Source organism: Tamandua tetradactyla, chromosome 13 (genome assembly GCF_023851605.1).
Source record: "Tamandua tetradactyla isolate mTamTet1 chromosome 13, mTamTet1.pri, whole genome shotgun sequence".
Taxonomy (NCBI): domain Eukaryota; kingdom Metazoa; phylum Chordata; class Mammalia; order Pilosa; family Myrmecophagidae; genus Tamandua; species Tamandua tetradactyla.
The window spans coordinates 5,390,816-5,405,805 of NC_135339.1; the positions used below are offsets into that span (position 1 = coordinate 5,390,816).

Genomic DNA, 14,990 nt, shown 5'->3' on the forward strand with positions numbered 1-14,990 from the left:
TGATATGTTGTGTTTTCATTTTCATTCGCCTCGAGGTATTTGCTAATTTCTCTAGCAATTTCGTCTTTGACCCACTCGTTGTTTAAGGGTGTGCTGTTGAGCCTCCACGTATTTGTGAATTTTCTGGCACTCCGCCTATTATTGATTTCCAACTTCATTCCTTTATGATCCGAGAAAGTGTTGTGTATGATTTCAATCTTTTTAAATTTGTTAAGACTTGTTTTGTGACCCAGCATATGGTCTATCTTTGAGAATGATCCATGAGCACTTGAGAAAAAGGTGTATCCTGCTGTTGTGGGATGTAATGTCCTATAAATGTCTGTTAAGTCTAGCTCATTTATAGTAATATTCAGATTCTCTATTTCTTTATTGATCCTCTGTCTAGATGTTCTGTCCATTGATGACAGTGGTGAATTGAAGTCTCCAACTATTATGGTATATGAGTCTATTTCCCTTTTCAGTGTTTACAGTGTATTCCTCACGTATTTTGGGGCATTCTGGTTCGGTGCGTAAATATTTATGATTGTTATGTCTTCTTGTTTAATTGTTCCTTTTATTAGTAGATAGTGTCCTTCTTTGTCTCTTTTAACTGTTTTACATTTGAAGCCTAATTTGTTGGATATTAGTATAGCCACTCCTGCTCTTTTCTGGTTGTTATTTGCATGAAATATCTTTTCCCAACCTTTCACTATGTTTATCTTTGGGTCTAAGATGTGTTTCCTGTAGACAGTATATCGAAGGATCCTGTTTTTTAATCCATTCTGCCAATCTATGTCTTTTGATTGGGGAATTCAGTCCATTAACATTTAGTGTTATTACTGTTTGGATAGTATTTTCCTCTAACATTTTGCCTTTTTTATTATATATATCATATCTGATTTTCCTTCTTTCTACACTCTTCTCCATACCTCTCTCTTCTGTCTTTTTGTATCTGACTCTAGTGCTCCCTTTAGTATTTCTTGCAGAGCTGTTCTCTTGGTCACAAATTCTCTCAGTGACTTTTTGTCTAAGAATGTTTTAATTTCTCCCTCATTTTTGAAGGATAATTTTGCTGGATATAGGAGTCTTGGTTGGCAGTTTTTCTCTTTTAGTAATTTAAATATATCATCCCACTGTCTTTTAGCTTCCATGGTTTGTGTTGAGAAATCTACACATAGTCTTATTGGGTTTCCCTTGTATGTGATGGATTGTTTTTCTCTTGCTGCTTTCAAGATCCTCTCTTTCTCTTTGACCTCTGACATTCTAACTAGTAAGTGTCTTGGAGAACGCCTATTTGGGTCTAATCTCTTTGGGCTGCGCTGCACTTCTTGGATCTGTAATTTTAGGTCTTTCATAAGGGTTGGGAAATTTTCAGTGATAATTTCTTCCATTAGTTTTTCTCCTCCTTTTCCCTTCTCTTCTCCTTCTGGGACACCCAAAACACGTATATTTGTGCGGTTCATAATGTCCTTGAGTTCCCTGATACCCTGTTCAAATTTTTCCATTCTTTTCCCGATAGTTTCTGTTTCTTTTTGGAATTCAGATGTTCCATCCTCCAAATCGCTAATTCTATCTTCTGTCTCTTTAAATCTATCATTGTAGGTATCTATTGTTTTTTCCATCTTTTCTACTTCATCCTTCACTTCCATAAGTTTTGTGATTTGTTTTTTCAGTTTTTCTATTTCTTCTTTTTGTTCAGCCCATGTCTTCTTCATGTCCTCCCTCAATTTATCGATTTCATTTTTGAAGAGGTTTTCCATTTCTGTTCATATATTCAGCATTAGTTGTCTCAGCTCTTGTATCTCATTTGAACTATTGGTTTGTTCCTTTGACTGGGACATATTCTCAATCTTCTGAGCGTGGACCGTTATCTTCTGCTGCTGGCGTCTGGGCATTTAGTCAGATTTCCCTGGGTGTTGGACCCAACAAGGTTGTAAGATTTTTCTGTGAAATCTCTGGGTTCTGTTTTTCTTATCCTGCCCAGTAGGTGGCGCTCATGGCACACGTTTGTTTCACGTGTTTGGAAGGGATCCCCCCGGTCACCGATCTCCGCGGCCTGGGGATTTCCGATCCAATTCTCTCAGTTGGTTCGGGGAGCCGCGCATGGTGGGGGCGTCAGCCGCCGCGGCTTGAGGGGACCCTGTGGCTCCTTTATTAATTCCCCTATTGGTGTTTGGTTGGATCCAGTACCTGCCACTGTCGGAAATTCCTTCCTCTCCCTGGAGGGGTGTCAGTCGCCGGCCGCAGCGGGCCCGGGGAATTCGTCACCGGACCAGGAAGTCGCCTGCGTGGGAGGGGCGTCGGTCACCGGCCACCGCGACCTGGGGAATTCGCCACCGGACAAGGAAGTTGCCCGCGGGGGAGGGCCACTGCAGCTTGGTTAGCCTTCTGATCCAAGACTCGTAGCCGGTCAAGGAAGCCGCCCGCAAAAGAGGGGCGCCGGCCGCCGCGGCTTTGGAAACTTGCCTCCCTGAGACTCTCAGCTGGCCCGGGAAGGAGGGAGGGAGGAGCTCCAGCCGCCACAGCTGCCACTGCTCAGGAAATCGCGCGCCACTCTGGGATCTCACCGCAGCCGAGTCTCGCAGTCAGACTAGCCAGTCCAGACTGGGGTACGCTGTGTGTCCATTCCCTGCGTGGCCCTGGGAGCTGTTCTGCACTGTTTCTGTTCACCTAGTAGTTGCTCTGGAGGAGGAACTAAGATGCACGTACCTTACTAAGCCGCCATCTTGACCCTGCCTCCCTACTCATTTTTTACCTGAATCAATTTATGTTCCAATTAAGCTAACTGTAGTTTTATTTCTTAAAATACATTTAAAATACAGAACAATTAAAAATAAAAAATGTTCATCCATGTACCCCTTAGATCTCATGTTCAAGGAATAATATACAGGGTCACATTTTGGGAAACACCACTGGACACAAGATTGAGTTATTTATCATGATGGCTTAAAATCATATTAAACATACACCAGAAAATGATTTCCTGTCATATTTTTTGTAATTAAATCCCTCTACAATTTATACCATTGATAAAATTTAAAAACATCTATCTGAATTTTCCATATTTGACTGTCTTGAAAATGTTTCACACAGATAAAAATTAAAATTTTAAAGTTAGACTTTCAGTGCTGTTAAAACCAAATGCTTATTGTTTTTAAAAAATCATGAAACTGAATGCTGACATATAAAATTAGTTTAGTTAAATAAGAAATTTCAATGCCTTTGTTTTTATCATGTTAAGTATCTGAATACAACAATTGATTTATTCAAATAATGTTTAACCATTACTTATATGCGAGGACATCTGTTAATTGCTAGAAAAGCAAAGACAGATTTGAGGTGTCTAAAATTATGATCACTTCCTCTATAAAAATTTAAAACTTACAGAAATGTTTCTCACTAATGACAATTTCTTTTTGCATTAAACTGCTCATCTCTCAGTGATGTTAGTAAATGAAATAACCAATACTTTTTGGAAATTAGTAAAGAGACTCAACTTTGCCCAAAATCTTTGGTAAAACTTAAAACAAGTCTTATATTTACTTTAGTGTTGGTTTAAAAGCACTAAGGATATATGTCAAGGTATGTTATAGAGTAAATATGTTTCGGTCCATTTTTCAGCAGTCTATCCACAAAATAAGAGTTCTTAGATTTTAAATAACTAAAGCACAAGTTTTCTTGATAAAGGATAAAAAATTAACATAGATGGAAATATTTTCAGTAACCTAAATCCCCTTACCACCACCACCACCCCCTATCCCCTCTTGTCTAAAAAAGCATTTCTTCAACCCCAAGTTGTTTAGATCTTCCACTAATTTTTTTCATCTCTTGTAAGCATATTTCTCTCCTGCTCTGAAGGGAGTTGACACTCAAATCTCTTAGAGGAAATAGTATCTAAGGAGCACCTATTAAAGCCTTTGGGCACCCCTGGGAAGCAGGTCCAGGGTTGATTTGGGCTGCCTGCAGGCTCTTGACCAGAGCTCATTATCAGCCTCAATCAAGCCTCTGAAAAACAAGAGGCTTTCAGATATGTGAAAGCCTCTTATAAAAGAAAACCTATTTATGAAAGAAAAATTATTGTAAATAACCAAATAATCAAACTCACAGTGTAATTAAATATTTATTTGAATTTCTCCTGGTAATAGCACTCAACATATGAAGAGAAACAAACCAAGCTATGAAATTTTGTTTTAAATGTACCCATTTTTTTAAAGGTGAATCTATTTTTGGTTACCTGTATTTAATGGCAAAAAGTGGGATATGGTCTATTTTAAAACTACTGCTCAAAAAGTAGCATTTTAAGAAATATATACTATGATTAACATGATATGTTTTATAGAATGGATACACATATCTGAAAGTCAATCTGAATGTGAAAAAAATAGGTATGTGTTAAAAATCATACTGGAAAACCAAATATTCTTTTTATAAAAAGTACCTAGTAAACTCAATAAAGTTTCGTACATGGAATTAATAAAATACACCCTCCTAGCTGCCACCAAAAAGATACACCCACGTGGTATGTTTGAATAAAGCCATTATATGACTGCTCACTCCTGTGCACAGGAAAGCCTGGTTACACACTCAGTGCCAACTTCCTAAAATGCATCTTTTGAAGACTTGTCTAGTGAACCTACAATATCAAATATAAAACACTTAATACAAGACGTGCAATAACAAAATAAAGTCATTATGGTGTGAGTTTTTTAGAACTACTTTTAAAACTTTTGATTCACCAAACAATAAAGATGTCAACTACAGCCGTATTCTCATACTCCAACAATATGCATTGTATGCTTTTGTTATTTGGTAAATCTTTTGGAGTTGAACAAAAATAATGCAGTCTAAACAATATTTCTTCTGTCATTATAATACAATTCCTCGGGCAGAACAGTTAAATGCAGAGCAAGAGTTAGATTTTTGGAAGTTTTGGTGCATTAACAACAGGATTTGTCTCCTGCAAGTATCTCCTCCCTGCACTCTTGTAATCATAGGTGCAGCCGTGAGTTTCTGCATAGCGATGAGATGCACAGAAGTTGTTTCCACATCTAAAGCACAAAAAAAGTTTACGTGAATAGTCACATTTCTATGAAAGGCTCATCTCTTTGCGAGATCAGAGCTTGACTTCAGATAATCCAACAGAAGCCCTTTGGTTCTCTTTAGCAATTTCAGAGCTGACAATTCCCTTCCACTGATAAACAGGCAGAAGTCCCTCCACCTCCCGCCCAGATAATCAGTTGTCTATGAACAAAACAGTTTATAAAAAAAGAACCTCTAAAAATGAAACAAGCTATAGACCTTTAGGAAAGAGTAAAATTGCAATAGCTGATATATATGTCCACCACTTTTTTATTTCTAGCACACCTGGGAAACTGAATATCTTAGAAATTCAGTATAAGATGAGAAAACTGCCTATGCCAAGAAAGGATTTTCTAAAATATTTCTAGCAATTAGATAAGCAGTTTCTATTTGACAGAAATACTCTAAAAAGCAGCAGTTGTTTTCAATGTCTGACCTCAACCTAAGGGCAGATACCATTCTTGTAGCATGTCAATCCAATGTGAATAAAAGAAATAATCACAGGTGGAAAAAGCTAGTATCTGTTTGATTATTTTTTTGAGAAGATATTATCCAGCTGTTTAAATAAAAGAGTAACATACAATTGTTAAAGTTTATAGTACATAAACTTTAAATTTGATCCTTTTTTCGTTGAATTTTAAATAGATTCTTGGAGTGAGGGGAGATCCTTCCAAGCTATATTAAAACAAAAACCAAGTATATCACAAGACAATTTGCTTTACATTTAAAGGGCAAGAGAGGATCTGCTTTCACCTTTTGGAAATTCACATGCTGTCTACTAGTTCTTGACTTCAGCCAATTAGGAGTTCAACCGCTATTGAACATCACCTTAATAATGGTATTATGAATAGCCAATTTAAAGAATGTTTTATTTTGCATAATTCCAAAGCTGGGTCACCACAGAGAAAGCATTTCAGCTTCTCCAGCTGGCCAACCTGCCTGCATTCGTAGCTAGTAGCCAGTCCCGTTTTCTTTCCACAAAGAAAACAATACTTTGCCATTTTCTTCTTTGTTTGGATAGGAACTTTCACGGGTGGGAGGTGATGAGTACATTCTCCTGTTTAGAGAAAGGACACCTTAATTAATACAGGCATAAAACTCTAATTGTGAAATACCATTAAGCAAAATATATTTAGTTCACACTAAACTTCTATGCCATAAAAAATTAATTTGTATAAAATTTGGGTAGAGTTAATTACGTGATTTGTAAATGATAACACTATAGAAATTACTATTTATTTTTTAATGCATGATAGGTTTTCACTGATATGTATATTTCTAGGACTTTTTGTTTACACCAACACTTTTCAGTTTATACATAGTACATGACAAAGAATTATGAAAAAACACTGCTGGCATCTATTCTCCACTACTGAAAAAGGTTTGGGAATCTGGGTTTAATGTTTGTGTGGCAGTTAAACATCTTTAAAAATTTTCACTGGTTCAAAAAATTTGATTTACAATGACTTGGTGTTATACCTTCTGCCCAACCCAGATTCAGTTTGGGGAATTTCTTCCTCAAGTACACTTAGAGATAAAAAGAACATTTCACAAAGGTGATGGGATACTTTCCACATTTTAAAAATAAAAATAAGATGGCATTTGCACAGGAATTGTGGAAACATATACTACAAGATATTCTCTTGAAGTTTATCTAATAGAAATAATCTTTGAAATTCAGGAATAGGATAGTGTTTCTTAAACAACAGAAGAGTCTGTTGATGATAATTTAATTCAGTGTAGCCACATTTTCATTATTTTTCTTGCCTTTGGGGATGCTTAACTCAATGTTTCCCAAGCTTTCTCCAAGAACCATTAAGAATGTGCAAAAAGTTTAGAACACATTATTGAAGGAAAAGAGGTGGCTCAAAAACGTAACTGCATTCTTCTCCTTATGAGAACAGTCTCTGTACACTCCTCTATTCATTTATTAGTCAGAGAAAACCATTTATTAGTCATCTGCTTCATACTTCTCTCCATCATTAAAATACAGGTTTACTACCAACAGGAAAAATCCAAATTGGATTGACATTTGTCTTAAAAATCTCATCTGCCTAATTTTAAAGAATCATTTCCTGCCACTTAACATTCATAACCACCCTGAATGATGCACCAGACCCATTCACATCTGCCTCTCAAATGCCTGACTCCATCCTGTCAATCTGGTATAATTTTTTTTATCTGTAAGATACCATTAATCATCAACTTCTCTCTGAAGCCTTCTCTCAAATGTATATCAAATGCAAATAAGGAAAAGCCAATAAAATAATGCTAATGTAAAGAACTGCTTTTCAGAAAAATTTTGGGGTTAACTCACTGGTTTGTCATTTCCCTAGTACAGTATTTGGTCTAATACAGTGCTATATAAAAGCTTACCCAACCAGAAAGCAGCCAATTAAGTAATAGATTAGCATTCAAGATCCAAGTTTGGTAGTCCTCTGCATAAGTATGGTAGTCATCTGCATAGAAATAATGACTAAAACTATGAGAATGGAGACCCTACAGTGAAAATAGGAAGAGGACTAATGGAGGAATTAAATAAGTAAATTAAATAAAACTTACACCAAGGAAAACACTCTTCCAAGTAATTCAAAAGCATGAGAAAACTGATAGTTATTACTGCGAGGAAACAGCAAAAAATTATACAGCTCTAGTAGGGGAATCATCACTGCAGATGGCAGCTGATGTCTTAATTAAATGAAATCAAGCAAAAAAAGTGTACAGGTCAACAGGAAAAGCATAGGACTGGTAAGAGAGAGCAGAGAACCGAGTTAAAAGAAAACAAAAACAAACAATCCTAAACAAAAATCTACAACAATGCAATAGCCCAGAATTTTAGAAAAAAAGAAAGATTTCAAGGAGGGCCACAATGATCAAGTAAGATAAGGATATACAAGTGCCCACTGGCTTTTAAAACTTGGAGAGCTTTGGTGACCTTAGAACAGCAACCTCTGAGGAACAATGAGAACAAAAATAGAGATAGCACTGAATCTTAATAAAGCTAGGAAAGTAGAGACAGATATATACAGACTTCCAAGAGGTTTATGGGTTAAGGTAGGAGAGACTTGAGTATGTATAAGGGAAAGTAACTATAACCCTAAAAGTGGATATTAATGTGGAGCCTTATACAGAAATGGAAAATAAACATAAAACTCACATGACAACTACAATATATAAAAGTATCCTTTAAAACCTTGGGCTATAAAGATGGTACATCTTTGGTAATGAATTTGCCATCCCTAGTCTAAGCATTAAAACACAAAAGAACGATGATAGCGGTGACTTTCCGCCACCTTGGAAATAATGGCTGGTGAACCCTTAAGGGGTTATTTCTGGAAGAAGGAAATGCTAAAATTATAGTTACTTCTAACACTGTGCCTTGGAAAGGGGTGGTTTTAGAGACTGTCCCTTTCTTTTGCCCAGAAATAACCAGTTCATCAAAAAGAGCTTCTTTCTATTGCCTTTGATATCAAAAGAAACCTACCTTTTTGGGTAATTTTTCAAAGCCCACCCAGTAGCTCATCACAGCTCTAGAATGGCCAGTGACCAAGCTTTGGGAACAACATGTAATTCTCCATTCATCTTGTTTTCCCATAGACCACACCTCTGCCAAAGCAGCTGACACCTCAATTTCTACATTTGTTTTATTTTCCAAATATGTCCTACAGTCAGTTCTCATTTGCTTAAGAGAAAAAGTTAAAGGAGAGATCTACTTTTTTACATACCATAGAGAATGTTCTTCCCATTTCTCTCTGAAAATTCAATGGTAAGCATAATGCTGTGATTATTAGCCTTACATTTTACAAAATTATCTGTAGCTTACCTACTCTTTTCCCTGCTGCTGCATTATTTCCATTCATTCCAATACCACGGGCAGACTATAATTAAAACATAAAACATCTACAAAGATGAGTCAATGGAGAATGAAGAAGAGATCACCAAACATGAACTACTTATAGTTTATTACCAAAATGCTGTCAAACTTCCATTTAAAATTATTTAATTTAGTTATTGTTTTATTAAATTAACTTGGAACCAGATTCTGACATCCAACAATATTGGGCTTACTTGTCTTTAAGAGAAAAAAATCTGATAGCTCAAAGAAAAGTTCTTATTTGGGGAAAAAATATTAATAAAAAGCTTTAGCATTTAAAATTGTGATAAAATGTTTTATGTAAAATTATTTTCAAATTACAATTCTCAATTTAGAGAAAAAATTCATGTAAACAGAAAACAAACTTTAAAAATGCTAAATCACTTCAAGGATTAATACTAAAGCATGACAAAAGAAAATTACTTACTAGAAAAATCTCTGTAGGTTCTAATTGTGGAGAGGTTTTCCGAAGGCCTTCTTCCTGAAAATACTGGAAGTTTGTAGACAGTCCAATTCCAGAGGTCTGAAGCCTGCCTGCTCCACCTGTGCTCTGTAAACTGTCTCTGCTTGCACTCCGGTCCAGCGAAGCAAAAAAACCTATATTATTTATACAACCACCAGGCTCTTTGGAAGCCTTATTAGCCACTTCTGTGATATCCCGAGCCTGAACTTTAGAAATAATATCAGATCTTTTCCCAGGTGAATCAACTTTAACACCTCGAAAGCAAGTAGTCCTAGGGAAGGAAGGATCAGTTATATTTCGAACATCTAGTGACTGGAACACATTTTGTGAAGAAGAAGACTGGAGGTTCCCAGACTCTAAACATTTAGACTGCCATTGTGGTTTCACCAGAGACTTTTTTAGTGACATTGGTGGAGAACAGCGAAGAGGAGACAAGAATCTATTCTTGTGAGGACTTAACTCATGGTGGTTAAGAAAGGTCGTCTCTACTGATTCCCTACCACTCAATGCCCTGGCCACATGTTTAAGATGGTGCTCTGTAGCTTTCAACTCTTTGCCACCATTAGCGAGGAAGAACTCAGGATTTACCTTTGGCATGCTTTCTAATCCACTGCTCTGTTCATCAGTGTTTCCTTCTGTTAACGATGTGAATGAACCTACTTCAGGTAGAAGGGATTCTTCAGTTACACACTGTTCTGTAGTTGGAAATAAAGGAATCTCATCCTCATTATTAGATGGCAAGTTTCCTGAAAAGTGTTCTGTATGCCTAGGCAGAGATGTTCCAAGATGGAGACTAGAATCTGTAGGTTCTTTGTCATATTCAAACTCCAGATGGTGTATCTGTGGTGGTAGTCTGATGCTACTACTAGAATGAGACAGTGTGTTACTCTCCCAGTTATTATCATCCTTAAGGAAATCACTAGCGATTGATGATAGAGGTCTATCAGCAGGTGGCAGAGTTGCTAAATCTGCAGCTGCATTCTTGGAGATCTCAGGTAGATATGTATTTGTAAGAAAAGGTAAGCAAGACTCCCCGATGTGGGGGAGAACTCTTAAGAATCTGTGGCGAGCTGCTGCCTTTGAACCACTAGAAGGTTGAGGAGCTACAGGTGGATGAGGTTTAACATTGACAGCTTTCTTAGGCTGAAAGAAAAGAGTGAACATATAATTCCTTCACATACTCATTTTCTCTATCCATTAAAAAGAAAATCTAAGGAAAGAAGAAAATATTTCTTATGATAACATACTATCATTTTGATTATCTCAATTTAACATGTTTAAAAATATTAAAACCTTAAGCTTATAACTAAGAACAATTTTTCTCTCCTCCTTCATTGAGAATGATTTCCTGAGAATGGGAAAGAAAAATAATTTTGTTTTGTTTTCCTCACTATTATCAGATATAACATTGCTGACCTAATTTAGATCCCTAACGGTAATTTCTAATAGGGTAGCGGCAGAGAAGAGTAACATAGCAGGCCTACACTGCTATCCTTGAAAAGGTCTACATGCAAAGTTGGGAGACAGTATTTCAAAACCACGTATCAGAAAAGGGTTGAAATTCTTCAACTCAGCAACAAAAAAGACAAACACCACAATTAAAATATGGGCAAAAGTTATGAACAGACACTTCTCAGAAGAGGAAATACAATGGCTATAAGGCACATGAAAAGATGCTCAACTTCCCTGGCTATATGGGAAATGCAAATCAAAACCACAATGATATATCATCTCACACCCACCATAATGGCCATTATCAAAAAAAAACAGAAAATGACAAGTGCTGGAGAGGATGTGGAGAAAGAGGCACACTTATGCACTGCTGGTGGGAATGTAAAATGGTACAACCACTGTGGAAGGCAATATGGCAGCTCCTTAGGAAGCTAAGTATACAACTGCCATGTGATCCAGCAATCACATTACTAGGTATCTATTCAAAGGACAGCAAAGACACAAACGGACATTTGCACACCTAAGTTTACAGCAGCATTATTTACAATTGCCAAGAGATGGAAACAGCCTGAATGTCTGTCCACAGATCAGTGGCTAAACAAGCTGTGGTATATACATGTGATAGAATATTACACAGCTGTAAGACAGAATAAAGTCATGAAGCATGTAATGACATGGATGGATCTTGAAGACATTATGCTGAGTGAAATTAACCACAAACAAAAGGAGAAATATTGTATGGTCTCACTAATATGAACTAACATTAATGAATGAACTTGGAGAATTTCAGTTAAGAACACATGTTATCAGGAGATAGAAATAGGATAGAGATTGGGTAATTGGTGCTGACGTGATATAGATTGTACAACAGGACCAATTATAAAAAGTCAGAAATGGATAGCACAATACTACCTGATTATAGTACAATAATGTAAGTACAATGAATAAAGCTGAATCTGAGCATGATAAAGGGAGAAGGGCTGGGGGCCAGTATGAAAGCAGAGGGAAAGATAGACGATAAAGACTGAGATGGTATAAATTAGGAATGCCTAGAATGTACAATGATAGTGACTAAATGTAAAAATTATCAAATATTTTTGCATGAGGAAGAACAAAATGTCAGTATTGTAGGGTGTTGAAAATATATGGTCATTCATATTTTAAAACTTGAACTTTTGTGTGAGACTAAAGTGAGAAATGCTCATTTGGTCCAAAATTTATATTTTGACTAGTGCATTTCCAAATTTGACTTGTATGGTCAGTTTAATTGAACACCATAAGTACATGGAACCTTAAACAGGGCATGAGATTTTTGATGGTTTTTCCAGTTTAGTGTGATGTCCTGATATATCCCAGAGTGATGTGAAGAGTGAATAAAGAAGTATTTGCAAAGTCCCCTTGGGGAATGGCAAGAAAGGGGGGAAATATCAACTTCCCCATTTGGAGAATGCCTGATATTCTCAGAAGCAGTAGGGATGACCAAATCAATAGGCTGAGCCCTAGAACTTGGGGTTTGTCCCTATGAAACTTATCCCTGAAAAGGACAGGCTAAACCCACTTAAAATTATGCCTAAGCGTCACCCCCAGAGAACATCTTTTGTTGCTCAGATGTGACCTCTATCTCTCTAAACCAGCATGGCAAGCGAACTCACTGCCCTCCCCCCTCTATGTGGGACATGACTTCCAGGGGTGTAAACCTCCCTGGCAACGTAGGACAGAAATCCTGTGATGAGTGGGACTCAGCAACAACAGACTGAAAAAAAAAATCTTCTCGACCAAAAGTGGGAAGAGAGAAGACAGAAATGAGGAAAATAAAGTGTCAGTGGCTGAGAGATTTCAGAGTCGAGAGGTTATCCTGGAGATTATTCTTAAGTATTATATAGATAACCCCTTTTTATTTATGGTGTATTAGAGTGGCTACAGTGAAGTACCTAAAACTGCAGAGTTGTGTTCCAGTAGCCAATGTTCTTGAAGATGACTGTATAATGATACAGTTTTTGCAATATGACTGTGTGAGTGGGGAAACCTTGTGTCTGATATTCCTTTTATTTATGGTGTGAACAGACAAGTAAAAAATATGGATAAAAAAGAAATAATAGGGTGAACAAAGGTTGAAATGAATTAAGTAGATTGAAATAAGAGGTCAATAAGAGGGAGGGGTAAGGGGTATGGTATGTATGAGTTTTTTCTTGTTTTATTTCTTTGGCTGGACAGAGGCAAATGTTAAAAAAATGATGATGGTGATAAATACACAACTATGTGATGATACTGTGAGCCACTGATTGTACACCATATATAGAATGTTTGTATGTCAAGAATGTTTGTGTGTTTCTTTGTTGTTTACAATAAAAATATATTTTAAAAAAATGATCATGGAGCTTGTAATGAGACAGTTTTCTTACACCCAAAGCATGAGCATTGAGAAAAGAAATAGATAAATGGGAACTGCTCAAAATTAAACACTTTCGTGCATCAAATAATTTTAACAAGAAAGTAAAAAGGCAGTCTATGCAATTGGAGACAATATTTGGAAACCACTTATCAGATAAGGGTTTAGTGTCCAAAACATATAAAGAGATTCTTCAACTCAACAACAAAAAGACAAACATCCCAATTACAAAATGGGCAAAAGACATGAACAGCCACTTCTCGGAAGAGAAAATACAAATGGCTAAAAGGCACAGGAAAAGATGTTCAACTTCCCTGGCTATTAGGTAAATGCAAATCAAAACCACAATGAGGTATCATCTGACACCTACTACAATGGCCATCAAAGAAAACAGAAAATGACAAGTGCTGGAGAGGATGTGGACAAAGAGGCACACTTATGCACTGCTGGTAGGAATGTCAAATGGTGCATCCACTCTGGATGGCAGTTGGCAGAAATTAAGTATAGAACTGCCATATGATCCGGCAACCACATTACTAGGTATTTATTCAGAAGACCTGAGGGCAAAGTCACAAACAGACATTTGCACACCTATGTTTACAGCAGCATTATTTACAATTACCAAGAGATGAAATCAGCCCAGATGTCCACCAATGGATGAGTGACTAAACAAGCTGTGGTATATACTTATGATGTAATATTATACAACTGTAAGACAGAATAAAGTCATGAAACATGTAATAGTATGGATGAACCTGGAGGACATCATGGTGAGTGAAATTAGCCACAAACAAAAGGACAAATACTCTATGGTCTCACTAATATAAACTAACATTAATGAATGAACTTGGAGAATTAAATAGTGAACTCTGAGTTGAAGTTAAGAACACAGGTTATCAGGAGAGAGAAATAAAATAGAGATTGGGCAACTGGTGCCAAAGGAATACAGATTGTGTACATCAGGACTGATTGTAAAAATTCAGAAATGGATAGCACACTACTACCCGACTGTAGCACAATAATATAAATACACTGAATGAAGCTGAAAGTGAGTATGAATGAGGGAGAAGGGCTGGGGGCATGTATGAAACCAGAAAAAAAAATAGAAGATGAAGACTGAGATGGTAAAATTTAGGAATGCCTAGAGTGGACAATAATAGTGATTAAATGTACAAATAAAAAAACCTTTAATTATTTCTTTACTGAGAAATCTTCACACACATACTTTCTGTACATAGTGTATAATCAATGGTTCACATTATCATCACATAGTTGTGTCTTCATCAAGATGATCATTTTTTAGAACATGTGCATCATTCCAGAAGAAATAAAAAGAAAAAATTCATACATACCATACACCTTACCCCTCCCTCTCATTGACCACCAGTGTTTCCATCTACTCAATTTATTTTACGCTTTGTCCCCCCTATTATTTATTTATTTATTCAAAAACTATTGTCGCATGAGGGAGAACAAATGAAATTCAATATTGCAGGGTGTTGAAGACAGATGGCATATGAGGAAAAGTACAATCAATGTAAGATAGTGTCTATTGTCAGTAAAACTGTAATATGCCTCTACTGAATGCAACAAAGACATTATGCCAAAACTAAATATCAACAGGCAGTGGGGGTAGGGGGCGGATTGCATGGGAAAAGGGTACAGATTTTTTGTGGAATAACAGGAAATGTCTTCATATATTATGGTGGCACAGACATATCTATACACTTATGTTGGATTGTATGATGCATGAA

General features: G+C 36.6%; 1 protein-coding gene across 5 annotated transcripts in view; it reads right to left on the reverse strand.

The window, feature by feature from the left end:
• Window positions 1–4,080: 4,080 nt before the first annotated feature.
• The window catches only part of ZFAND4 (zinc finger AN1-type containing 4), a 90,906-nt gene continuing 79,996 nt past the window's right edge, over window positions 4,081–14,990 (reverse strand). For 2 of the 5 annotated variants that reach the window (XM_077124591.1, XM_077124590.1), the window contains 4 exons: window positions 9,360–10,538; window positions 8,882–8,936; window positions 5,998–6,115; window positions 4,081–5,027 (listed from right to left, as the gene is read on the reverse strand). In XM_077124591.1, coding sequence (XP_076980706.1) covers window positions 4,892–5,027; window positions 5,998–6,115; window positions 8,882–8,936; window positions 9,360–10,538 — 1,488 coding nt within the window. In that variant the 3' untranslated portion in view covers window positions 4,081–4,891. Of the gene's footprint in view, window positions 5,028–5,965; window positions 6,116–8,881; window positions 8,959–9,359; window positions 10,539–14,990 lie in introns of those variants that run through there. The other 3 variants (XR_013161348.1, XM_077124592.1, XM_077124593.1) reach the window with 3 other exon arrangements.